At 43.2% G+C, this 25078-nt stretch overlaps 1 protein-coding gene across 1 annotated transcript in view; it reads left to right on the forward strand.

Moving 5' to 3' along the window:
- The window catches only part of WNK2 (WNK lysine deficient protein kinase 2), a 111519-nt gene that overhangs the window by 43695 nt on the left and 42746 nt on the right, over positions 1-25078 (forward strand). The window contains exons 5-11 of the mRNA XM_030458638.1: positions 8029-8117; positions 8923-9142; positions 12042-12330; positions 16744-16940; positions 19501-19647; positions 23001-23192; positions 24187-24741. Coding sequence (XP_030314498.1) covers positions 8029-8117; positions 8923-9142; positions 12042-12330; positions 16744-16940; positions 19501-19647; positions 23001-23192; positions 24187-24741 — 1689 coding nt within the window. The remainder of the gene's footprint in view (positions 1-8028; positions 8118-8922; positions 9143-12041; positions 12331-16743; positions 16941-19500; positions 19648-23000; positions 23193-24186; positions 24742-25078) is intronic.

Here is a 25078-nt window from a genome sequence, read left to right on the forward strand (position 1 = left end):
TCAGCGTTGCCTTTTCTGATTTGCTAGATGCTCATCTCCCATGCTGGATATGGAGATGCTCAGACACTTGTATGTGCCAGGTGATGGGTTTCTGTGCAATTTAACTTTTCTAGGTATGTTTTGTGGTGTTGAGAGTCTGTGCTTTGGCATGCCTGAAGATCAGGCTGCTGGGAAGGGGATGCTCTTCTGGTGCTCTGCCTTTGCTGTGCTGCTTCCAGGGTGGGAGGGGGAGGATGGAAAGAGTTGGGTTGGGTCTGTGTTCAAAAGTGTCATGAAACACAGGAGGGTGTCCCTGCAGGGAATGAGATGCCATGACTTCCTGAGAGCCATAGGCTGCATCTGAAGTGGGAAAAGCAACTTTATCCCATTTTTCTGTAAACTGTTGCAAGGTGAGAGGTAATATGGTAAGGCTGAATCTTTCCCAGTGGAGTGCAGCTGGGATTCCTGGTAGTTTAACTCCTAGAGTGTTGATTTCAGTCCAGAATTAGTCAGAAGTGATTGGGAAGAAAACCCAACCAACAACAAAAAAGCACAACAAACCAAACAAAGAAAGACCAAAACAATAACAAAAAACAAAACAAAACAAAATAAACCAGCAACATGAGTTGGCACCACAGGCTGTGGCTGGAAATGAGTGCTGTATCTTCCCAAAGAAGTGAAGTCCATTTGATGGCTCAGTGAAATTGCTTGCCTGAGTTATTATGAGGATGGCTGCTTGTTCCACAGCGTTAGCCCATGGGGCTGTATCACACTTATTCCCCTCACTCCTGTCCTACAAGGAGAAGTTTATTTCATTTGGCACAATGCTTGTTAGCTTCCTTTAGGCAAGCAGTCCTTTGGATGTGCTCTAAATGCCACCTCTGTAAGTACCTCAAGAGGTGTCTCCTTGGGCTTCATGTGATGCCAGCAGGAGTCCCCTCTAATTTTAGGGTCTGGGGCCTCATCTCCCCTGAATGTGATGCTGGGTGTCCTTGTGCTCTTGTAACCAATGCTCCATGAGAAGGGGCAGGGTGTGTGAGCAGCTGCATTGGGTGGGTGCTATGGGAGCCTTGGAGCTGCCACCACAGCCAGGGAATGTTAAGGAGACCTGGACACGTGTGTGTGTGAATTTGGAGCCCCAGGTAACATAGATGGCTTCTATTGCTCCAGGTGCCCAGGGAAACTGTGTACAACTCTTAGCCATCTGCAATACTGGTAATTAAAGGCTTTGGAAGACTCCTAAGCCTCATTTATAAAAGCAATATCCAAGATGGCAAAGTACAATTATTAATCAGAGTATTCCTAATTAGATGTTATATTTCAATTTGCAGACTTAACTGCTCAGTTTTATAAACACTGAAGGCCTGAGCCAGCTCGTGCTCTGTGGCAGTGAACTGCTGGGTAGCAGGAGATTAGAGGGGAAAGTACTGGAAATTTGGAAAACTGGTTTTGTACCAGCAACTTTAGAGAGATGGGAAGCAATGCTTTTCCTGAAGAACAAGTGATGCTGGAGAAGCTGTATCAAGGTCACTTTACTGCTTTTAGGGGCTGTCTAGCAGGGCCAGCTGGGACAGAAAGCCTCAGATACAGCCATGGAGGGCTGTGTGGTGCCTTATTTGGTGAACCTGAGACAGTTGCAGTGGGAGCAAAAACTCTGGGATCCCTTAGGAAGAAGAGTTGGCATTGCTGTCATTCCAAGGAAAGGGTTAACCATCTCCCTGTGGAGAGGGAAAAAGCCCCGTGGAGCTGTGGGCACTGTGGGACTGGGAGGAGGAGGAGCAGGGGGTGGAACTGCAGGCGCCTGGAGGGGGGATCCCAGGAGGAACCTCTCTGCTGGGCTCCCCAATTCCTCTCGGCATCCCAGGGGAGCTGTGACACCAGGGACCCCGCTCTGACCCGTGTGAGTTGCCTGGGCAGTGCCACGGGGCTGAGGGAGCTGCTGCTCTCGGGTTGCAGGATTTGGGGTGGGGGGTTCCTCTGCCTTGTCTCAAGCCATCACCAGGCAGTGGGGTCTGCGGGGCAGGGGGGACCTGGAGGTGAAAAAATATAGAAGTCACTTTTCATCAGGAGGTGGAGTTGGTCATGCAGCAGCTATTGCTAACGTTGGGGTTTGTCTAGACTAAAAGATAACCATGGAAATGGAGCGTAGGCTAAAAGCAGGAGTCTGAATCACACTGTGATTCCTTCTTCCCGGGGTGAGGTGAGTTCTGGGATGCTTCCTGGAGCAGAAGGTGGCCCTGAGCTCCCTGGGTGGAGGGATCAGTGGTGCAGTGCTCCTGGACTCAGCCTGGCAGTGAGGCAGGGACTTCATCTTTTATTAAACTTCAGTTTTTGCAATAGAAATATAAACACTCTTTTTAGTGTGTTTAAACTGAGAGTCAATGCAATGCAAAGAGCAGATGGTGGTGTCTGATTTCCTGGTGGGTTTATTTTAAAAATCTGAAATGACTGATTAGTGCTGTCTGAGGTGGGAGGCATCGTGGTGGCAACTGCTGGAGGTTGCTGATAGCATCACCAGTGGCTGGGGTTGCTTGCTGGGGTTGCATTCAAGGGATTGCTTGCTAGCAAGGATGCCACTTTGTTCCTTGCACCTAGCCTTACTTTGGGTACACCCCTGCCTTCCTGCTGCTGACCAGCACAGGCAGTAAATTTCTTTGGCTTTGCCATTATAGCATCTTTTTTTATTATCAAACCGTATCAAACTCTTGCCTGCCAGTAGGATGCAAGCTATAGCTGCAGTCATAGCTGGTCAAGCCCTGGGCACTGGTAGTCCTTGGTGGTACTGAAAAAACAAAAATCACCCTTCTGAAATGTGCTTTTTTAGGATATTAAGCTTTAGGCATGTCTGTAATGTTATTTATTTCTGTGCCCTTTTATTCTACCTGACCATATTCTCATGGCTTAATTGCTCCTTTGGTTTTCCCCTCTTGTTTTTACTTTTGTGTAGCTGTATGTGTATAATAGGATAAAGTGGCACTTGTTTCCTAAACATATAAAGGGGCTCATTCCTTTGCCAGATGAGACACCCTTGTTATCCCTTATCACATCTCTCCCAGCCCTTTCAGTCTGAATTCTGGAGGGTAAACATAAAATGGGTATGTGACATAACAAAAATAACATTATTCAAGCAACAGGTCCAAGCCACATTTACTGCAGTTAGCACTGGAGTGATTTCCTGGTCAGCATATTTGCAGTGACCTTCATTCTGATTCCATAATCTCATTTTTCATGCATAACTTGATGGTTTTTCTTAGTCAGATTGTTTTTGTGTTTAATCATTCTGCCAAGTGATTCTGATGTATTCAGTAGTGATGAAGCATCAGAGCCCATGACCTTCCCAGCAGCTCCACTCCAGTGTGTCCTTACTGGGACACTGCAGGATGCCCAGCAGACCAGCTGCATCTGCTGGGGCTTAATGGTGACCTCACTGGCTTTAGCCAGAGCTGGAAAACAATCCATGTGTTTATAAATAATGTTCTATTTCATGTTAAGTTTTTATAGTTTCTTTTTTATGAATGTTTTGAATGTTTCCTCAGCTTTCACTGGCTATATTCTATATTGCTCCTACAGACTGAGCAAATGCTGTAGCTGTAGCACATTAACAGCCAAATAACATTATGAATGTAATTTAATTGACTTTTCGTGTGTTTCACATATTGTCTTAGATCTGTGGATAATCTGCTTAGAATAGCATTAGGATTGAGTACCATTTGGGAGTGATATAAAGAGGAGTTTCTAATTGTACGTAGCAATCTCGCTGCTGAATGTCATGGAATAAATTCCTGGCAGAATTGAGAGCTTCACCTGATCTTTAGTGACTTCAGAGACTCTGTGGTAGGACATAATTTCAGGAAACATGGTTTCAGATTTTTTGAAAGATTTTTTTTTTTCCTTTTCCTTTTCCTTTTTCTTCCTATGTGAATATAGAGACTGCCTTCAGGTGGAAGGTGGCATTTCAGTCCCAGGTTGCTGGGAGGGCACCTCTTGGGTGGCAGGAGAACCTGAGGAAAACATTTTGTCATGGGTGAGGCTGAACATTGGCTTGTCTGGCATCTTCTCTGATCATGCAAAACAGTACATGTTACTCCTTCAAGAAGTGTACTCTGCTGATGGAAAATGACAAGTGGCTATTTTTAAAGCTCTGAAAAAACAAGCTTCACATTTTTTTGCCCCCAGCTTGGCAGTTGAAATGTTAATGTCCTATATGTGCCTGACTGAACTCCAGTATTTTGCACTGGAGTATTTCATGTATTTCACATCTAATCACTTGAGAAGGAGGGGGAGGAGTGAGTCTAAGTGATGGTGAAGGATTTAAAGTCAGTCATCTCCTTTGAGACAAAAATTCTCAGAAGAGAAGGTATTTAATCTTCTCTCATTTTGCTCTTGGATTTATTTTTGTTATACTTGTTGGCATTTAAAGAGTTTGTATGGAAGTACACCTCCTGTCAGCCAGCTAGCCCTGCATTTCAGATGCAGGGGTGTTGAATTTACTTTAGTTTACAAGACAGCTGTGCAGTTTGCAGACTGCCACTGATAACTCCTTAGTTAATGCACTTCGAGGTTTGGTGCCATGTTTCCTTGGGAATGCTGAGGAAAGGCAGATGGCTTTTATATAAAAGAATGAGATGAGTCCTTTGATCACAAATAGAAACCTGCATTGTGCATAAACCCCTGGCATTGTCAGGAGGCTGGTGAGCATCAGGGCACAGCACCGTGGGGAGGATTTGCAGCATTACAATGGGATGGCCCTGGAGGTTTTAATGACGAGTTAGGAGTGAAAACATGCTATAGAATCAGAAAAAAGACTTTGGCACAGCAGTTCTGGTCTGTACTGCACTGTACATACTATGTCCTTGTTGGTTTTAGTCATCTATTCACAACTAAGCTGTTCAGTAGGTTAATACAATAGATGTTCAGAGGGGAGTCAGATGCAAAAGGTGTTAAAAATAAAATGATGTTTGGAGGGTTTGCTGTGGTTGGTTTTTTATTTTTATTTTTATTTTTTGGGGGATTGGTTTTTTTGTTTTTCTTATTTTTTGTGGAGGAAATTTGTAAGGTCAAAAATTGGAGCCAGTCACCAGGGATTTGTCAAATTGTTTTCAGGCAAACTGCATTTCTAGATGCCCAACAAAGCCTGCTCCATCCCAGTCGTGTGAGAGTTCAAGTTGAACCATGAACTGAAGGTTGTTCATGAATTCTGGAAAACAGAATTAAACTGAGAGATACTGTGATATGCCTTGTGCTATTTGTATCTCTCATATGTTCTGTTTGTGTTAAGATACTGATGGAATGCTCTGCAGTTATAAAAAGAGTTGGCAAGTTCCCTGGAGTGCATAGATAGATAGATGAGCAATGAATTCCTCCAGGTTGCTGAAAGCTCTTCAGGTAGCATGGTGAAATTTGCCTCTATTGCATAGGTGGGTTTTTTGTTTTTTTTGTTTTTTTTTTTTTTTTTATATTCTGGTGGGCCTGCTTTCCAGAAAACATTAAGCTATAGCAGCTAGTAGTCTTTATTGCCCACTCTTCCTGGTGTCACTTAGATAAAAATCAAGGGTTTCCAATGGCAAACCAGAGTGTTTGGAAATACAGAGGTTCATCTGATTACTTTCCATTGTGAATTACCTAATATTTCTTCCAGCTCCTCCCCACTGGAGAACACAATAGGCTCATGTAGCTTGAGGGTTTTCAGGTTGTAAAGGATTCTTGTTAAAGCATCTTTTGTTTCTTAGTTTTTTTAAGATTTCTAATTTAGATTGGAGTTCTGAGAAACCCTCTTGACCCACTGTGGTGGGCTTTGGCTTGTTCTGAGCAAACCTCAGCTAGATACTCCCTATCATTTTGACACATTTTTGATATAAAAAAATGTGAGCCCTCCTCTTGTAGGGAAGATTTAGGTTTGTCTAAGCAAGTAATTCTTTCTCGTGGGTCACAGCCAGCCAGCTGTGTGTGTGGATTATTTTGTTTTGTTCCCAAAATAATGTGGGGTTTGGATCTCAACAGGCCTGGTCAAAACTGGGAAGCTGAGGCTTTGTGTGGCTATTCTGTGAATTTCTTTCAAAATTTATGCATTCTGGACATTTATCTCAAGTTTTCAGTCTGAATGGATTTTCTGACCTAAAATAAATCCAAATTTAAAATCAAATCCAAGGCTTGAATGGCAGCAGGAAGTTAACAAAAAGCTGAGACTGTGATCTGATGCTGGAATATTCAGAAATTTTCAGAATATGTACCTGTAACATTGATCCAAGACCAAAGTCAGTGAAGTACTTGCAGTTATTTTCTGCAATAGAAATTTATTTATTTTTTATCCAAGGCAGCATCAAGTGAACCAGAAGTCTACTCTTCAGGACCTCAGACATCCTTATCTGCCACTGCATGATCCCTTATTTACTGTTCTTCCAGGGTGAAACTTTAAAAGGATTTGAACAGAGTTAAATGTTATAATCTCTTTTAGTTATGTGCTTAATCAGGTTCTGGTTTTTAGATAAACGAAAACTTAATTGTTGAGACAATTAGAAATCCTTTGGTCCTTAAGTCATAGTCTATCTGCAGAATCTGTTTCCAATTTAATTTGGGCAATTTTTCATCCATATACATCTTGTTTTAGTAGGTAACAATGTTAAGCATTTTGAGAAGAGAATCAATTTGTGTGTGATTTAAGCTGAAGCCAAAGTTTTCAGGATAACTTCTTGTGTTGACACTTGTCACCTGTAGCTGGATACATACATGAAAAGTATTTAATGAGAAATCCTTCTCTTGGACTGAAGGGAATGAGTTAGCAGCCTGTGGAATGAGCAGCAGATGTTGGCTCCTGTGTCCTGTGATAAGGAGAGGGGCAGGGTGTTCCCAGCACAGCATCCTTCCCTCCCTGCCTGCAACCTGGCATCAGGAGAAATGTCAGCCCTGGCTTTGAAAAAGCAGGGGTGTGTTAACTGCCCAGGTGTTCCTGTAATTATATTTGTAGTATATTTTGATTATGTGTACAGAAAGATGACATAATATGTAAGCTGTGATTTACCCTGAGGACTTGCACGCTGCATCTCCTACAGTCTCTTTTTCTGTTGGTAAGATATATGTTGTTTTTATTATAAGGGGCTGTGTACCCTGAGGAGGTCATTCTGATTTAAGAAGTTGGTCCTGAAGTAGGGAGAGATGACCTATGACCACCCTAGGAGTGTGCAGTTCTTTTAAATCCTCTCCATCATCTTAAAACAACTCAATCTAACATGAAAGAAATGCCAGTTCTTCCTGTTCCATCTACACTGAGCCAGAGCTGGTGATGTGAATTCTGCTTCTCCTAAAATGTTCTTCTGAAGAGCACAGTTGTTTTCTCCTTGAAAGGCCACACTCATGGGTTAGCTGTTCCACACCTAGAACTGGACACTATTTGAAGCAAAAATGTTATTATTTGACAGAGTGATAACTTGATTTCTAGGTTACACCTGCTCTGCCTCTCATTCCCAATCAGATCCTAAGAGTGTGCCAGGGAACTGGAGAGCAATCCCTGCTCCCCTGCTGGGGGCTGACGTTGTGGGGTTTGGGCTTTTTTTTTTGAGGGGACAGGGCTGGGGACACAGAAAAGCAAAAGATCTGTGGGAAACAGGAATATGGAATATTGCACGGGTCCTCCAGAGTGTTTTTTACTTATTCTTGAAACTGGCTATCTGAAGAAAAGCATGATTTGTCTTTATTCATTTAACATCTTGAGAGTTAAGACAAAAAATTCAAAATAATTGTCAATATTTAATTTTTTTTCTTTAACAATGACTTCGGAGTCCATAGGATAGAAAAATACAGTTTGCAGAGGTTATTTAAGAAAAAAAATTTGCCCTGTGTGTGGCTGAATTGATGTGCAAGCTTGTGTGCTTATTTCAGAGTACTATAGTGCTTTGAAATACATTAGTCCTAAGTCTTCAGTTCAGTTTTACATTAACACTAACAGCTTTAAAGTCTTAGTTACTCCAAGGGTTGCATTGACTGTAAAGTGAAGGAGAAATGTCCTTAATTATAATTCTTTTTCAAACTAAATTGTTTTCTCTATCTTTGCAGGGTATAAAGCCAGCAAGCTTTGAGAAAGTTACGGATCCTGAAATTAAGGAGATAATTGGGGAGTGCATTTGCAAAAATAAAGAAGAAAGGTTTGTTTCAAGTAATCAGGTTTTGAATTAAATAATGTGTCTGCAGAGATTTCAGAGCTCTCTGTGTCTCTCATTGTCTTCCCTGTGCAGGAGACAATGCAGAATGGAAGCACAAATCTACACGATTGTCAACTTTCCTGCCATATCATGTCAGGATAATAACAGAATAAATGCCTTTGTTGTGTTCTCAGCTTCAAGTCAGCATTGTGGACATGCAAACTAGAGATCTTTTGGCTCAGGTGTTTGTAAAATTTCACTCAGATGTTCTGTGTGGAGCATCAAGGGTGGTGGAAGTTGGCCATGAATAGGGTATGGTGGAGTCCTGACTGATCTGTTATAGCTCATCAGCCTCTGGATATGGCTGGGAATTTTGCCTTCTTTCCAGCTTTGATTTTAAAAAAACTTATCTCTAATATTGGCCTTTCCTATCTAAGTGTGTCTATAGTTGAGTAACTTCTTGTCTTCCACAAATATGTCTTTTAGGGGCCTCAGCTGACTACCTAAATAGAACCTCTATTTTAGTACTAATTGAGATCAGATATTGAAGAAAAGTTGAGCAGAGCTATAATCTGAATTTCTGTACATGCTTAAGATGTATGAATATTGCTGTAGCTTTGAAATAGGAAGTGTCATTTTCTCAGCAGTCTTCCAAAACAATGGAAATCATGCATTTGGTTACTGAGAACACACAGTTGTTGTGGATGAAAACCAAACATAGTGTAAATATTTTTGCCTTTAACAGCAAACTTCTTTGAAAGTGATTAAGTCTTTTGCAGTATTTGAGTATTCTTTATATCCATTGCAGATATGAAATTAAAGATTTACTAAGCCATGCCTTTTTTGCTGAAGATACTGGGGTAAGAGTGGAACTTGCAGAGGAAGACCATGGTAGGAAATCTTCTATTGCCTTAAGACTCTGGGTAGAAGATCCTAAGAAACTGAAAGGAAAACCCAAAGATAATGGAGCCATTGAGTTTACTTTTGATCTGGAGAAGGAAACTCCTGATGATGTTGCACAAGAAATGGTAAAATAAACATCTCCTGACAAAACTGTATATATATAAATTAGTGAATAAATCCCAAAGGACAGCAGAAGTGAGTCTGGTGAAGTAACTTGTATTTAAACCTTTCCAGGTGTCTAGTTTAAGCAGCTGGCATTTATTGTATAGTGAATGCTTCAAGAAGGGGGTAAGACGGGGAAGAACTAGTACCTAAAAAACATTGTTTGCCAAGTATGAAAACAGATGCATGAAGGGGCATTTCAAATAGCTTAGGGACCATAGAGGTCTCTCCCACTTTCATATTATGAAAACTCCTTTGCCAGTGTCTTTAGCAGTTTCAGGAAACCAGCATCTTGAAATAAATTAGCAGAGTTCAAAAGTTCAATCACAAAATATTCTACACTGAATTCTTCAAAATGCTTTTTTTCCATCTTTTCTGTTGGTGTTACTTAGGAGGAATATAGACAAGAGTAGATTCCAAACTCTCCAAACATAAATAGGAAACCAGATTCAAGCCTACAGCTTGGAATAAGCTTTGGATTTTGTAACAAGGAAATTTACCTTGGTGGATTTCTGTATCTTAACTTCTGGGGGCTTGTTAGAAAAACTCCTTTGTGTTCCGGTTTTACTGTGTAGTCCTTGGACTTGTCTTTCAATGATGTCTCTCCTGCAGTTGTTCAGGTATTCTAATGTCATGGAAAGAGAATCAGTAAGCACTTTAGTCAGGGGTCTGAATGTGCTTGTGCTTGCAGAAACTTTCTTATTATATCCTAAGCCCCAAGTGATCTCAGTTGATGATTTTGTCATCACCCCTCCAGTGCTGCTTGGGAGGTTTTCATTTGGGTAATGTTGCTGTGCTTGGACTCATCACCAGGTACTCCAGATTTAGAGGGAGAAATTATTGCTCCTCTGTCTTCTTGTCACTACTTTGCAGTAGGTCCAGTAGTTTTTGAGCAATGTATTGTTACAGATCTGATTTCACTTTAATGTTTTGCATTGAAATATTTCTGGAAAGATTTGTAGTATTGAAGTTCCATAGGTTACTTGGGCCAAAGTTGTCATATTTTGTCATCAAGAGGAGATAATTCTGGCAAAAGGGATGCTTAGAAGGGTCGATCCCAAACCACTGTGATACTATTCCCTCTCAAATTATTTTAAAACCTCTGTTTTACTGTTACATTAACAGTTACCTGACTGTATATGAAACACTTTCAAACTGGAGGCTGTTGGGCCAGTATGGTTAGGGCTAAGGATATTTATTCGTAAATGTCTTTTTCTAGCCCTTATGAATTATGGAACACCAAAGCCATGTGCTTTCATCAATTAGTGCTGCCTTATTTACTGTGGGAGAGGAATACAGAAGATCCTCTTGATTTGGGGAATTATGTATCCTTATTGATGGGTTTTCAGCAGTTGGAAGCTGCAGCCTGTCCCAGCAATGTGGGAAAAAAAAACTTGAAAATTTCTGGTGGTTTGTCTTGCAACCTAAAACTACATTTCACAACCAGTGGGTGTTGTAAAATAGCATGTCTTCATTAAACTTTAAACATTATCTATATTTATAGAGACATAAGAATAAGGATTGCTTAAAAAAAAAAACTTCTAATGTGGCAGATTTTCAGTGCCTTCCGATTAGGCTTGGTCACAAAGAATCTACCAGGCACAATTATTAATACCATACAAGGTCCTCTGGGCTTGTGTGGTTCTTTTCTCAAGTGTCTCTCTTCTGTTGGTATTTTTTGCTGGATCATCACTTCAGGAATGTCAGTAAGGTCTGAGGTCACAGGCAGTGGAAAATACCCATGTCCATCTGTAGCTGTATTTTAAGCTGCTTTGCATCTATTAATTTTAAACAGTGAAAATCTAAGCTGTAAAACTGAGCAAGAGCAAAGAAGGAAAACCTCTAGATTTCATCCATGTATCCAAGTGCTTCTACATCTGTGAAATATGCATGTTAAGAAAGTGGGAAGAGTAGAAAAAATCACTGTTAGGTCATTATCAGACTGCAATTCATACCTTACAGTGTAGGAGGTTATGCAAGCAAATAGCAAAAAGAGGCATTTGCATTTTATCTCTTGAGTAGCTGAATCCTAAGAGCTTGTCCACCTTCTTGGTCAAAGGGGAACAGTCTGCATTTGACTCAATCATACTTTATAAAAGCCAATCAATACTAACAGACTGGCTTCTTTCAAGAGAAGTTAAGACAAAATTCTGCTAACATCTTTTCCTTTATGACTTACTGTGATATTAAGCCCAGGAATACTGAAAATGTTAAGGCTCTAAGTTCTCCTTTAGGGCTAGTTTGGTTTATTTCAGTTGTAGTGTTCAATGATGGTCTTTTCCTCTTTTGACTATTTTGTCAGTGTAATAACCCATACACAGTTATACTTGCTGACATCTTCTCAGGGGATGTGAACTGGTCAACAAACTGACCTAATAGATATTCAGGTCTTAGAAATTATCATAGAATACAATCATTAAGGTTGGAAGGGATCTCCAAGTCTAACCATTAACCCAACACCACCAAACTAAGCCAGCTGTGTCCACAGGGTGACTCCACCACCTCCCTGGGCAGCCTGTTCTGATGCCTGACCACTCTTTCCATAAAGAAATTTTTCCTAATGTCCTGTCTGAACCTCCCCTGGTGCAACTCGGGTCCTTTTCCTCTTGTCTTATCACCAGTTATGTGGGAGAAGAGACCAGTCCCCAAACTGTTGCTTTAAAATGGATTAGGTGTAGAAGTTTTATTTGAAAAACACAGCAATCTTAAGAGTTCCTGTTGTTGTGGGGAATAAATATGCAATTTGTGTTATTTCAAACTGATGTTTTCTCTGTTAGGAAGAGATGTGAGTAATATGTGCGTGTGCACAGGTGTGCATGCCCATCCCTGTGCACATAATCTAAGTTTGTGCCTCTTCTATAGATTGACTCTGGATTTTTTCATGAAAACGATCTCAAGATAGTTGCAAAGTCAATACGTGACAGAGTAGCACTAATACTATGGAGAAGAGAGAGAATTTGGCCTAGGATGCAGTCAGAGGAACGTCGAGACTCTGAGTGTCTGGAGAAGCTGAAGACCCCTCACACCCAGCAGGTCCAGGTCACCTACCTTTCTCACACGGGTCACCATGTCCTGTCAGAGTCGGAGGAGCCCGAGGCAGACCAACATCCCTACCACCAAAACCTGCCCACCAGTGTCACCTCTGTTGCCTGTAAGTCTTGTCTGGGTTCTGTGGGCGTGGGGTGCTGCGTGTCTGAGGGGGGAAATCGGGAAGAATCTGAGCTCAGTGAGATGCTCTGGGAGGTTTTTTCACTGTGGCCTAAAGAACACAAGTGTCTGGGACAGATGTGCAACAGTTTTGAAAGTAATAGTCCTAGGAAAACAATATTGAGAGAGCTCCTCCCTCAGTGGAAATGCAGGAAACTTTATATATTTGTAGATGGAAAAGCAAGGAGGACAGCAGCTAAACACAAAAGTGCATGTTTTCTGTGCCAGACTGTGTGGGATCAACACTAAATCGGTGTGAAACAGTTTCAGAACCTGCAGGAGCTGAACTGGCACCAAAGTGTCACAGCAACTGGTGGCTTTTTCAGGTGGTGCTGGCAATGTGGAGATGTTTGTTCAAGAGCAGACCTTGCTGAAACCAAAGCACTGTGGTTTCTAGTATTTTGGGAATTACTTTCGATGGCCTCTGTGAAGCTGTTCAAAAGTCTAGAGTAGGGGACAAAAAAACCCAACAAAACATTTCTGAATTTTAAGATTTTGTAATTTAGGATTTCCATTTTGTAGGAAGTATCACCTGGCTTGGCAGCACCAGGCTGTATCAGCTGACACCCTCATTATTATCATTATTTGGGTCATTAGGTCCCACTGCAGGTGCTCTCTGTTCCCCTGGGCTCTCTGGTTTGTCCTAAGCTCAGGAGCTGGAACCAAGGGAGCTGTTTGATCACTGTGGAATCACAGTAGCTGCTCTCATTTGTCCAGCCCCTTGTACTTACAAACCAAGGCTTTACATTCCACTGGGGGGGTTATTCTTTGAATAACCCTGGTTGGAAAAGATCTTCAAGCTCAGTGAGCCCACCCCTTAACCAGACACTGACAAGACCTTAACTGAGCCATATCCCTAAGAACTGTGTCTATAAGATTCTTAAATACCTCAGGGTTAGTGACTCCACTGCCTGTTCCAATGTCTGATAATCCTTTCAGTGAAAAAATTCTTCCTGACATCTGATCTGAACCTCCCCTGGCCCAAGTTGAGCCCATTACCTCTTCTTCTGTTCACTTGTAGCTTCACTGAACAGCCCAGTACCCACCTCCCTACAGCCTCCTTCCAGGAAGTTGTAGAGAGCCATAAGGTCTCCCCTCAGCCTCCTTTTCTCCAAACTAAAGGTTCCCAGTTCCCTCAGCTGCTCCTCCAAAGCCTTGTGCTCCAAACCCAGCCTCACCCTCCTTGCCCATCACTGGACACACTCCAGTAGCTCAGTCAGGACTCCAACACCAAGCACAGCACTCAAGGTGCAGCTTCACTGGGGCTGGGTACAAGGGCACAGTCACCTCCCTGCTCCTGCTGGACACACTTTTGATTCCTCACAGAGGCCAGGATGGCACTGGTGGTCTTGGCCAGCAGGGCACACTGATGGCTGATGTTCAGGTGGATGTCAGTCACTCAGCACCCCCAGGTCCCTCTCTGCTGGGCAGCTCTCCAGACACTGCTCCCCAAGCCTAGTGTGGCCATCACCCAACATTTGACCTTGTTGGAACTCATGAGTTGGCCTTGGCCCATGGATTGAGCCTCTCCAGGTCCCTCTGCAGAGCCTCCCTACCCTGGGGCACATCAACACTTCCACCCAGCTCGCTGTCACCTGCCAGCTCACTGAGGGTGCACTTTAGCACCTCATCCAGATTGTTGATAAGTATGTTGAACAGGACTGGTCCCAGCCCTGAGTCCTGGGGACACCTCTGGTGATCTGTCCCCAAATGGATTTCCCTCCATTGACCACAACTCTCTGGCCATGACCACCCAAACAGTTTTTAAACCAGAATAGCCCACCCAAGATGGGAGCAGCCAGTTTTTCTAGGACAAGGCTGTAGGAAACTGTGTCAGATGCCTTACTAAAGTCAAGATAGACAACATCCAGAGCCTTCCCTTCATCCAGTAAGTGTGTCACCTTGTCACAAAAGGAGATGGGGTCAGTCAAACAGGACCTGCCTTCTGTAAACCCATGCTGACTGGGCCTGATCACCTGCTTAATCCTACATCTGCTTTATAATAATACTCAGGATGAGCTGTTCCATCAGCTTCCCCAGGACTGAAGTCAAACTGACAGGCCTGTAACGTCCTGGGTCACCCTTGTGTCCCTTCTTATAGACAGGTGTCACACTGGCTGACTTCCAGGCTGTTGGTACCTTCCCAGTCAGCCAGGACTGCTGACAGGATGATCACTGGGCTGTTTCAATCCCCTGTTTCAATGCCAAGCACTGAGTTTGGTCTCTCTCTGTATAAGAAACTACCTGGCTTTGCTTGTAGAGCCTGTTTGTTGTTCCTTCAATTTATTTTTGAGCATCAGCCTTGTAAACAGCAAGGCATGAGTAAGTAGTGGTTTTATTTATGTAAAGGAACTTGTTCCTCTCTCTGTCCCCTAAGATCAACCTTTGTTACCTTGTCAGGCTCTGGTATTGAAATCTTAAATCTTTTTACTTTTAAAATTCTTGAAGAAAGCGTTGCCTTGGAAGATTTAAGATCTTATTGATTATTTTCTAGGCAGTTTTTCTGATAAATTTTGATGTACATGTTTTGCGACCAAAATCTTACAATGTTTCTGCTTTACTGTTCTGGACTCTCATGTAAGCATGTTTAACCTAAAGATGCACTATCTTTAGCAAAGAGACAACTGCTGCTTTTATTCAGGTATTGTATAAACTGCTATACAGAGGGCTGCTTTAAATACTAAAATAACCAAGCATGCTTCTACATGAAAGCAAACCTTCAAGATATGAGAAATGGCCATATATGCAGAACTCTCTGAATATTGCAGTGTTTACAACGATTTTTTTCTGGAGCTAATTTATTTATTTTTTAGTATATACTTATTGTACTAATTCCTTTGAGGAACACCATAATTATGACTTTTCAATGGTACAATGAGGCTACCCATGGTTCTGATTATCCTGTTGCATAGGAGCTGGCAGAGTCTTATACTAAATATAAACCCTCCAATTTATTTTCTACTCCTCCTCACCTTTTAAACCAATGCTTGGTATTATCTGACAGTTCACTATGGGGCTGGATGGGACTTGTAGCACTCTGGGCTGGTGGGAGGTGACCCTGCCCATGCAGGGGTATTGGAACTGAATGGGCTTTAAGGTCCCTCCCAAACCAGACCAGTCTGGGATTCTATGACTGCATGTCTCTGAGTGTTTTGTACGTGGTTTTAGCCCTAAAACCTCTATAAATTACTGTTCTGCCAATGCATGTAATAATCTGAGCTCAAACATAAAAATGTAAATTAATAACTTAATGTGTATAATGCAAGATGTTCTATAAAAATCTGATATTGACTCACATCTTTTGCTCTAGCACCCTACCATCATACTCTTTTTTTCCCCCTTGAAATATAATAATAATAAATAAATAATAATAAATAATAATATAATATAATTGTAATAAAATGGAAATGTCCTGCCACCTTAGAGCAGGGCCATGTTTGACCCTTTTTAGAAATTAGTTGAATAAATATGGAGGGGTGTTTAATTTTTAAAACAAAACAAAACAGTCTTATTTGGAACAGGGAAAAAAGAGAAGAGGGAAAGTGTCAGGTAAATCTGTTTACAAGCTATTTTATTTGTATTTTGGATACTTAGTCTCAATTGATTTCTTAAGGAAGAAAAGAGTTGCTTACAGTTAAGAACTGGGCTCCTATGCTTTACAGACTTTAAAAATCTTCAAAAGACATTTTAAAATCAGTACTACTCAATGTGACAGACTGATTTCCATTGAGCAGAGGATGCAGTGCCTGCCCAGTACCTATAGGTGAGCAGCTAACCCAGCAGGTTGGGTGAAGTTGGCACAGAGCTCAGAATGAGAACTGCAAAGTGTCTGGGGCCATGCAGTTTGTGTCGATCTGTTCTGCATTGGGAGGTATTGCTGGATGCTCAAATATAGGGTATGGCTTGCTGAACTAAGAAATCCCACAATATAAAGAATTTTCAGTGCTGCCAATAAAAAAAAAAAGGTGTTAAAGTCAGTGCGTCCCTGGGAGATCATACACTAAAAGACTTTGTGATCTGCTAGGGACATTGCAATTGGGGTTTTCTTTTATTTCATCCTACAAAATCTATAAGCATCTGCAATTCTTAATGTCAACTTTATGCCCTTTAAAGGAAATGTCAATGTGCCTAAAATATCATTGTGCAGAGAAATCCGTGGGGATAGTCCTTGGCTCAAAAGGAGCAGTGTGTGCCTTTTGTAGAAAATAACATTTGACTTGTAGAATTTGTTTACAGAACAGAAAGGACTGGGGTAGTAAAAATGATAATTACACAAACCAGTGTTGACCTTGGTCCAAAATCATTGCTTTAAAGTTCAGAGTCATTGAAGTTTTAACACAAGGTATTGTTCTTTCAGCTGACAGCACGTTTGACAGTGGTCAGGGGTCGACTGTTTATTCAGACTCCCAGAGCAGCCAGCAAAGTGTCATCTACTCCTCCCTGCCCGAGCCGGTGCCCCCGGCTGCCCAGCGGGTGTACAGCCCCCCCCTGACTGAGAGCCAGGCCCTGCCCCACAGCCTCACACAGCTGGGACACTTCCAGCAGCCCTCAGCAGTAAGTGAAAAGCTTTTTTTTTTATTTGGTACCTGAGAGTGTAATTAATGGCTGGTTCATACTCTTGTTTTCAGTAGATGTGGATTCCAGGGCTTGCTTTGTGTATTCCTTGCTCACCTCTGTTGGTGCTGACCTGCTCAGTAATGGATTCGTGGTTGTGTTCTCAGTTGCTGCTGTGTGCCTGGCTCCATTTGCTCTTCTGGAGAAATGCTTCACTGGGGCTGTCACACCTCGAGCAGAAAAGCTTCTTGTCAATCTGTTGGCACTGGACTACATTAGCAGCTTTGCAGTGACTCACTTTGAACTCATGCATGTGTTGGAGAAGTGTTCTGCTTGATTTTGTTCACTGTCAGAATAGCCACATGTTAGTGTTCCATCATGGGGTCAAGAGCCTCTTGGGTCTGTTCTTTCTTCCACTTGTGGCAAAGGTCACACAACCAGGCACTGCCTTCCTGTCACTGTCACTGCCTCCCTGTCACTGCCTCCCTGTCACTGCCTCCCTGTCACTGCCTCTCTGACACTGCCTCCCTGACACTGCCTCCCTGCCACTGCCTTTGGGTTTAATCCTGCATGGAGCTGGTCCTGCACACCCATTTCTGAGGCCCCGGACCAGCCACTGGAAGCCCCATCAGATGTTCACACTTGCTCCCATTTTAGTGCTGTTACAACCTTGACCCACAGCAATTAATGGAACTACTGGTGCAAGAAAAAGCAGATGCAGGAGAACATAAATCTTGGGGTGCTTCCAGGGAGAGCAGGGCCCGGGCAGGTTGTGTCCCTGGGGAGCCATGGCAGGGCCATGTTCCTGTTCCAGCACACACTCATGGGCCGTGTTCACTCTGCTCTTTGCTTCCACGGTGACCCCAGTGTGGCTCCAACTGGAAACTCCATGTCCCTACTTCAACAGCTGGGAGAGGAAAATGGAGATCTGCAGACTAGAGAAGAGGTGGCACACACGTCACCCGGGTGGCACTGGGGACCTCTGCAAACCCCGTGGAGCTCAGGCTTCCTCGGCAGTCCCGTCAGAGGTGCCTGACCTGTTTAATTCACTCTGGACAAATTCAGAACCTGTCAGAAGTCTTGGAAGCTCAACCACTTCCCTGAATAAGCAGGCCACATGGCAGGAGTTCACACCTGAACCATGAGAACCCATCATCAACCTGCAGAGCAGCCCTTCTCCCATGAGAGCTGCAAGAGGAGCCAAAACCATCCTGCCCTCTGGGTGCTCTGATGTGCCAGGAGAGGTGGAGAGCAACTCTGGTGGCTGTGGCTGCCCCACATGAAAAAAATGACAGTAATGATCTAGTAGGTTAGTTTGGTTTTTTTTTTTTCATCCTACTTGACATAGAAGAAGAAAAAATACAATGAAGGACCAAAGTTTTTTCCTGCTTGATCCAGATTTACTCTGCATACTTCGTAATTTTGTCATTTGTCCTGGTTTTACCTTGTATTTTCCAAAATGCTTGCAAGAAATTATGAACTGTATTTGGTAGATGCATTGAAATATCACTCCATTTACCTGAAGAAAAAAAAAATCATCCTTGGCATCTGTAGCCAGCTTCCTCCACTGTGGAAATCACCTTTTCTATGCACACACTTCTAGGATGCATCCCCCCTCATTCCTTGGTCAGCTGAAGCACTAACTTAACAACTTGAAATAGAACACCCAAATGGCACATCTTGAGCAGATTTTTTAAAAATCAGAGCTGTGCAGCATGCTCTCATACATCAGACTTGCTGTTTGCCTTTATAGGTTTGGGTAGTTTTAACCTAAATGCGTTTTTGTTTTGGTTTTGGTTTGGTTTTTTAAGAAAGATTATAGCCTTTTGCATGAGCAAAATCTATCTCGCAGCCTTATATTTCCTCATGGGGCTTCCATGTCTTTTTCTTCCTGCAACAATTTAGGTTAAAAGCTCCAAGATCTGAAAATCTTAACAAAAACCAGAAACAAAAGTCTGACTCAAACCTTTCCATTCTCTGTGAAAAAAAAAAAAAATCACTGTATTTATCTGGAAGATTTATTTATTTGGCAGATAACAGGCACAGAATTGGAGCTGTAGTGGTGTTGGGGTTTTAACTTTATGAGCCTAAGTTTGACATACTGTTTATTTTTAATTGACACGCTTGGTTTGATATAAAGTTTTGGGTCAACTGTTGTTGAAATCTGAATTTCTAATAATTTCTTTTGTTTACTCTTCCACTGTGGATTTTAATTTTTTGTATTTCCTTATTTGTTGCGGCACCCAATTCAAGTGAATTACCTGCTTTTCTTAGTAGAGAAAATTTTATCATTTATAAAATTATAAAAATCTTTGAAGGTGAATCTGTTTCCCCCAGTTCCAGGCCTTGTTGGTGCTGCTGGCGTGTTCTCCTCCTCTGTGTCCCTGCTTCCAGTGGTTTTCCTGCTCTGCATGCTGCCTTCCAGAAAGAGATGCAATGAAGTTTGGTTGGCTTATTTGGAAGCCGCCAACCTTTTTTCCCCATTAAGTGACTTTTCATTCCTTGCAGATAACCCCTTTCATTTCCCCCTGTTTCTAACTCAGTTGCTCTCTCCCCACAGCCCGGTCTCCCCGCAGCTGCCCCTGCCGTGGTGGCCCCGCGGCCCCAGCCCTTCCAGGAGCCCACGATGTCCTTCCCTGTTGTCCAACCCACCACTGTCTCCTCCCTGCCCATGGGGCAGCCACAGCCAGTGCTGGCCGGCCAGCAGGTGAGATGACAAAAAGTTCTTTTCTCAGCCCATTCCTTACCCTCTCTCTACCAAGGCTGAGGTGTTGGAAGGTGTTTAACTGCTACTTGAAAGGTGCAGAGACGGGGCAAAGGGTGTTGAGTTTTAGGGATGGAAGAGTAAGGGGCTTGAGGAGAGCTGTCCTGTGATACCTTGGAATGTCTTCATATACTTTTAAGACTTCTTCCATTGTGGCTTAACAGCATAGGCTTGAAGCCTTGCATTGCTTTCAAGGTACTACCTTGCTCCTTAAAAACGGAATAGTTTTTATTAATTTTGGGAGGGTGCTGAGCTCCTGGCCCAGGTTGCCCCAGGAAGCTGTGGCTGCCCCATCCCTGGCAGTGTTGAAGGTTGGATGGGGCTTGGAGCACCCTGGGCTGTGGGAGGTGTCCCTGCCCATGGCAGGGGTTGGGAATAGATAAACTTTAAGGTCCTTTCCAACCCAAACCATTCTGTGATTCTAGGATTATTTGCCTCCTCCTTTCTAACAGGTTAGATAGTGACTCTGATGTCTCTGATTCCTCAGCAATGCTGCTTTTTGAAATGCTTTTTGAGCTGTGCATGTGTGTTCAGTGTAAGCTGAACAAGCCGGGAGCCTGACATTCCAAGAGAGGAGTCTGTCTCTCTCATTTAGTAATAGTAATATTACTAGTCATTCCAAATAGTAATTCTTTGTGTGTTTTGAATTGCCAGATTGCCCCCAAAACCTGTGTACCTTACAGCTGATTACCAAACACCTCTCAAGAAGCTGAGGGGCAGCTGCAAAGCCTGCAGCCACCTCCTCCTGCAGGTGGTGGCTTCCCATAATGAACACAGCAGCAAACAATTACAGCTTGGAAATTTGTGCCTCCTTTCTATGACTCTACCAAAAGAGTGGCTTTCTTCAGTCAAAAATGTTGACAGGGCTGGGGAGTGCCTGTGTACTTTGCAACTGGCACCTAATGTAGTACTCCAAACCTTCTTAGTTACCAACATTTATTTCCCAGGTTGCTTTTATTTTTTTTTAATGAGCCCTGTTCTTCTGAAAGCATCAGTAGAAGACCAATGTAATTTGGTCTTCTTGAAAAACATAGGCTTTGTCATGTTTTGTCCTATGTCAGATTTTTTTCTAATGGGCAGGGATATTCTCTTAGTTCTCTCAGCCAAAAATTCTTCCACTTCTGCAAATTCAGCACCTCACTAGTTGCACAAATCTCTCTAGTGGCCTCTGCAACTTTGTTATTCTGTTATTTATTCCAATATCTGTTATTTATTCCTTCCCCTGAGTAAATGCTGATTTGGAATAGGATATTTGCTCACTTTGCTCCGTTTCTTTCACATGCCCCTTCCTCACAGCCTTGATGTCTCTTGAAATTATTCTGTCCCTGATAGTAAAAGGATTTAATAAATAGTCTGTCTTTGTTTGCCAGGCAGCCAAATAAAACACTGTTTGCAGTTTTGATGCTAGGTACAATTATACAGTTTTATGCAGAGGTTCCCAGAGGACCCACGTGTGCCTCAGAGCCAGAACAGGGCCTGCCATTCCCTGTCTCCAGGAACCATGAGCAGTGGAGATCTGGAGGAACAGGGCAGGTGAACAAAAGAATGGGAAACTGGGGAGCAAATTCATGTGCCTGACACAATGAAATGTATGGATCTGGTATGAATGTACCCTGCTGGCTCAGACACGTGGGATCAGTGTCACATCTCATCAGTATTTTTTCCCCAGTGTGGGTGTCTGTGCATTCATAATGTTTAGGTTATAAGGAGGCAAAGTTCACATAATTGATTTGGATATTTCCCCCTCTCTATGCCTCGTCCAGTTCTTGAGCATTTTGTAACCCACACGTTGGATTGGAGGCTTTGAGGAGCTGCTTTTAGTTTGGGGCTGCAGAGGCTGTGTTAGCGTGCTCAGTCCTCCCTGATCTGCAGGCAGCCTGTCTGAGCTGCAGATTAACCCAGCCAGGGCTGCTGGGACACCTGAGCTGGCTTGGCTTGCTGGCAGGTTTGTTGGCCCCAGCCCAGCACCCTGTGGCTCTTCTGTACCCGAGAGCTGGTTGGCTCTGACAGGCTTTTCCATGGTTTGCATCCACACTGCCCCTTTCCTTGAGGGTTTGGGGTTTTCATTGTAACTGCCCCTGTGTTCCTAAAACATGGACTAGCCAGAACTGCCATGCAGAGGCCCAACATTGGGCTTTTTTTTTTTTTTTTTTTAATGTGGCAAGATGAATGCTCAGGCAGGAGACATGCAGTCTCCAGCATGCCTTGCACTGCTCGTGGCATTCAGTGCATTCAGTCCCATACACTCAATACCAGTTTCCAGATACTCTTGTTCACTGATTCTTGTGTTGGACACTTTGCAGTTTCCAGTCGTGGTGAAATCTTAGCTGTTTAAGGATGGATGACATCTTGCTTCCTTTGTACATCTTCTACAGCTTAATTGTATTGATGCCTAAAATTTGGTAGAGTAACACTGCTACTAAAAATTGCAAAGCAAAGTATTATATAAACACTCATTTACAGTGAAAGTGGTGAAGATGAAAGATGCTTGGCTATTAATAAGTTACCTCTTGAGCTTTGGCCATGGTATTGAGTTCTGTGTGCTGCAGAGTCTGGGTGAGGCATTCAATCTTGTGGTCCCACATAGGTCAGTCCAGAGCCATCCTTATGAAAAGGAAGAATTTTTAAAGTACATTCAGCATTAATGAGAGGAACTGAAGAGGGAGATACCTGCAGCATGGAAAATGTGAAATTTTGTAACTGGTTGTTTTCAGCTTTAATGTATCCTTTTTAATCTCTGTTCTACTGTTCAGCACTTGGCAGGACAGTGGAGCACTGTTTTCTCTGGAAGGGTAAAAAAGCTCTTTTGGCTGCCACATTGTTACTATGGAACCTCAGAAATAACTGGAATCCAGCTTTTGCAATAATTACTGTGTTTTATTCATGTCTCAGATAATAAGCATTGGTATTTCCATGCCTGCTACACTGTGTAGTCAGCTTTTGAATGCCAAGATTAGCTGGCTATGATCTGCATAGTGAGAATCTTTGAAGTCTGTGGGTGGGGATTGTACAGGGCCAACTAGAACAAACTCTGGGATTTAAAGAGTCTGAGTCACTACAAATAGCCTTTCCAAGACAGCTATAACTTCTTTTCAGGTAATGTATCTTCCATTTAAATGTGTTTTACACATAGGCTCTTGTGCAGTGTTTAAATCAGGAGTGCCCTTCTCTAAAGGACCCCCCATCCCAGCCACAGTTCTGTCCTGACCACACCTTAACTGGAGAGAGAAACTGGTGCACTGCTTCTCACTTAATATGTAAGCTGTAACCTTTTTTATTCTTCTTCTCTTTCCTAGCAACAACCCATATCACAGCAAGCTTCTCTGCAGCAAGTGCTGGCCAGCCAGCCTGTTTGCCCAATCCAGCCTGCAACCCATCTGTTACCCCAGTACCAGCCCCAGACCTCTCAGGTGGCAGCTACCAGTACACCACTAAAACCCCTTCAGATTTCAACTGTGCCACAGCTTCCACCAGTGGCCCCTTCCCAGGTAATGCCTTGGAAAACTGTGTGCGAATAAACCCATTTGAGTAAAGCTTTCTGGCTAATAATTAACATGATTTGCAGTTTTTGTGTGGCTATTTGGAATGCATGTCAATGTAATTAGTCTATAAAAGTACAGTGTTTTCCTAAGTCCTGTGTTTTTCTTTACTATTTGGTTTGTTTGGTGAAGCAAAATCTCCTTTGAGTAATCCTGTGTCATGCCTAGAGAGTCCACTTAATGGCAGTTACAGAACTGCAGTAGCTGTATTTGGGTTTTAATTTTTTTTTTTTTTTTTTTTGTACCTTCCCCCCTGGCATACTGTTTTCCCCATCCCAGGCTTAAGAGCATGAGAAGTAGCCCATTTCTTTTTGTGTTCCTGAGCTCCTGACTTCTCTACTTTCCCAATCACCCTCCCATCCCCCTTCCTAGCTCTCAGCCCAGATCTGTTTTTATTAACAGGGAGAGACCTTTCCATGGCCTGGGAGGGTTTGTTGGTGCTCTCAGTGTGTTTGCTAGTGACAGCCACCATGATGTGAAGCACCTTGTGCCAAGGGAAGGAACAAGCTGCTTCCCTAGGACAGGGTGGTTAAAACCCTTCCATGGGATTCTCCATGCTGCCTGGGTTGCATCCAGCCTGTTTAAAGACAAGGGGTTTAAATCGTCTTATAGAATTCTGCATGGAGTTTTGTTTTTTCTGTCTGATCCAATGCCTTTTCATTTCTGTTGAAATGAAAGCAACTTTTAATCAGTATGTTGCTTAAAGACTTCAAGCTATAACGTATAAGCACATCCCATGAAATGATTTTTTTTTTTCTAGTGATTTAAGCATAAATCGGTTTTCGTTACTGTTTATAAACCTCAAGATGTGAATGGAAGTGATTAACAAACAAACATAATCCTCATGGCACAGATGATTTTTATGTACTTGTATGGCAAATGAAACGAGTCGGTACCGTCAGTGAAAGCACTCGCCATTTATGTGATATTATATTTTTTTCAGATTCCTCAGTTTCCTGTCATTCCTGCAATTACTCCTCTGGCAGGACTTGACAGCCTTCCTCCAAACCTCTCTGATATACCTGCTGCAAACGTGCCCCCCATACCCGCTCCTTCTCAGTACTTTGCTCCAGCCGTGATTTTGCCCAGCCTCCCCATGAACCCCACGCTGCCTCTGGCACCCAACTCCCCCGCCCTCCCCATGCAGGCAGTCAACCTTCCTCACACCACCGTGGCTTCTCTGGTCTTGCCCTGCCAAACTATAGTGCCAAACATGTCTGCGGCCACCATCCCCCTCCTTGCCGTGGCCCCGCCGGGAGTGCCGGCACTGCCGCCGCACCATGGGGTGCCCCAGCTCTCCCAGCAACAGATGTACCAGAGCACCTTCCAGCAGATCATTCAGAGTGAAGCACCCTCTCCCCATCACACCCAGAGCACACAGGCAGTGTCCCAGCAGCAGCAGCAGCAGCAGCAGCAGCCTCCACCTCCTCAGTCCCTGCAGCCCAGCGTCATCCATCCTCCAGACCAGGCCCTGCCTGCACCTGGGGCTGCTCACCAGGTAACCCGTGGGCTCGGGGCTGTGTCTGTTCTGTGGTGATGGACATGGGTGTTCCCAGGGTTTGAGCTCTGTAAACACACAATGACAGGTGGTTTTTTTACCTTGTCCTTAAGATGTTTTCTTAACTTCTTGACCCGGGTCTTGGAAGTGGTTGCCAGAGCTGTGAAGTCAGGTGAGATTTTCCTTGAAGGACAGGTGAATATTGAGGATCATAGGAAACACTCTTAACGGGCTTTGGAAAGCAAGCAGATGAGCACTTGGTGTTCCTTCTTCCTTCTCCTGTCTCACATTGGGAAGGGTTACAAGCCTCCTGTGGCAGGAGGCAGCAGTCACACAG

The sequence above is a fragment of the Calypte anna genome, chromosome 12 (assembly GCF_003957555.1).
Source record: "Calypte anna isolate BGI_N300 chromosome 12, bCalAnn1_v1.p, whole genome shotgun sequence".
Taxonomy (NCBI): Eukaryota; Metazoa; Chordata; class Aves; order Apodiformes; family Trochilidae; genus Calypte; species Calypte anna.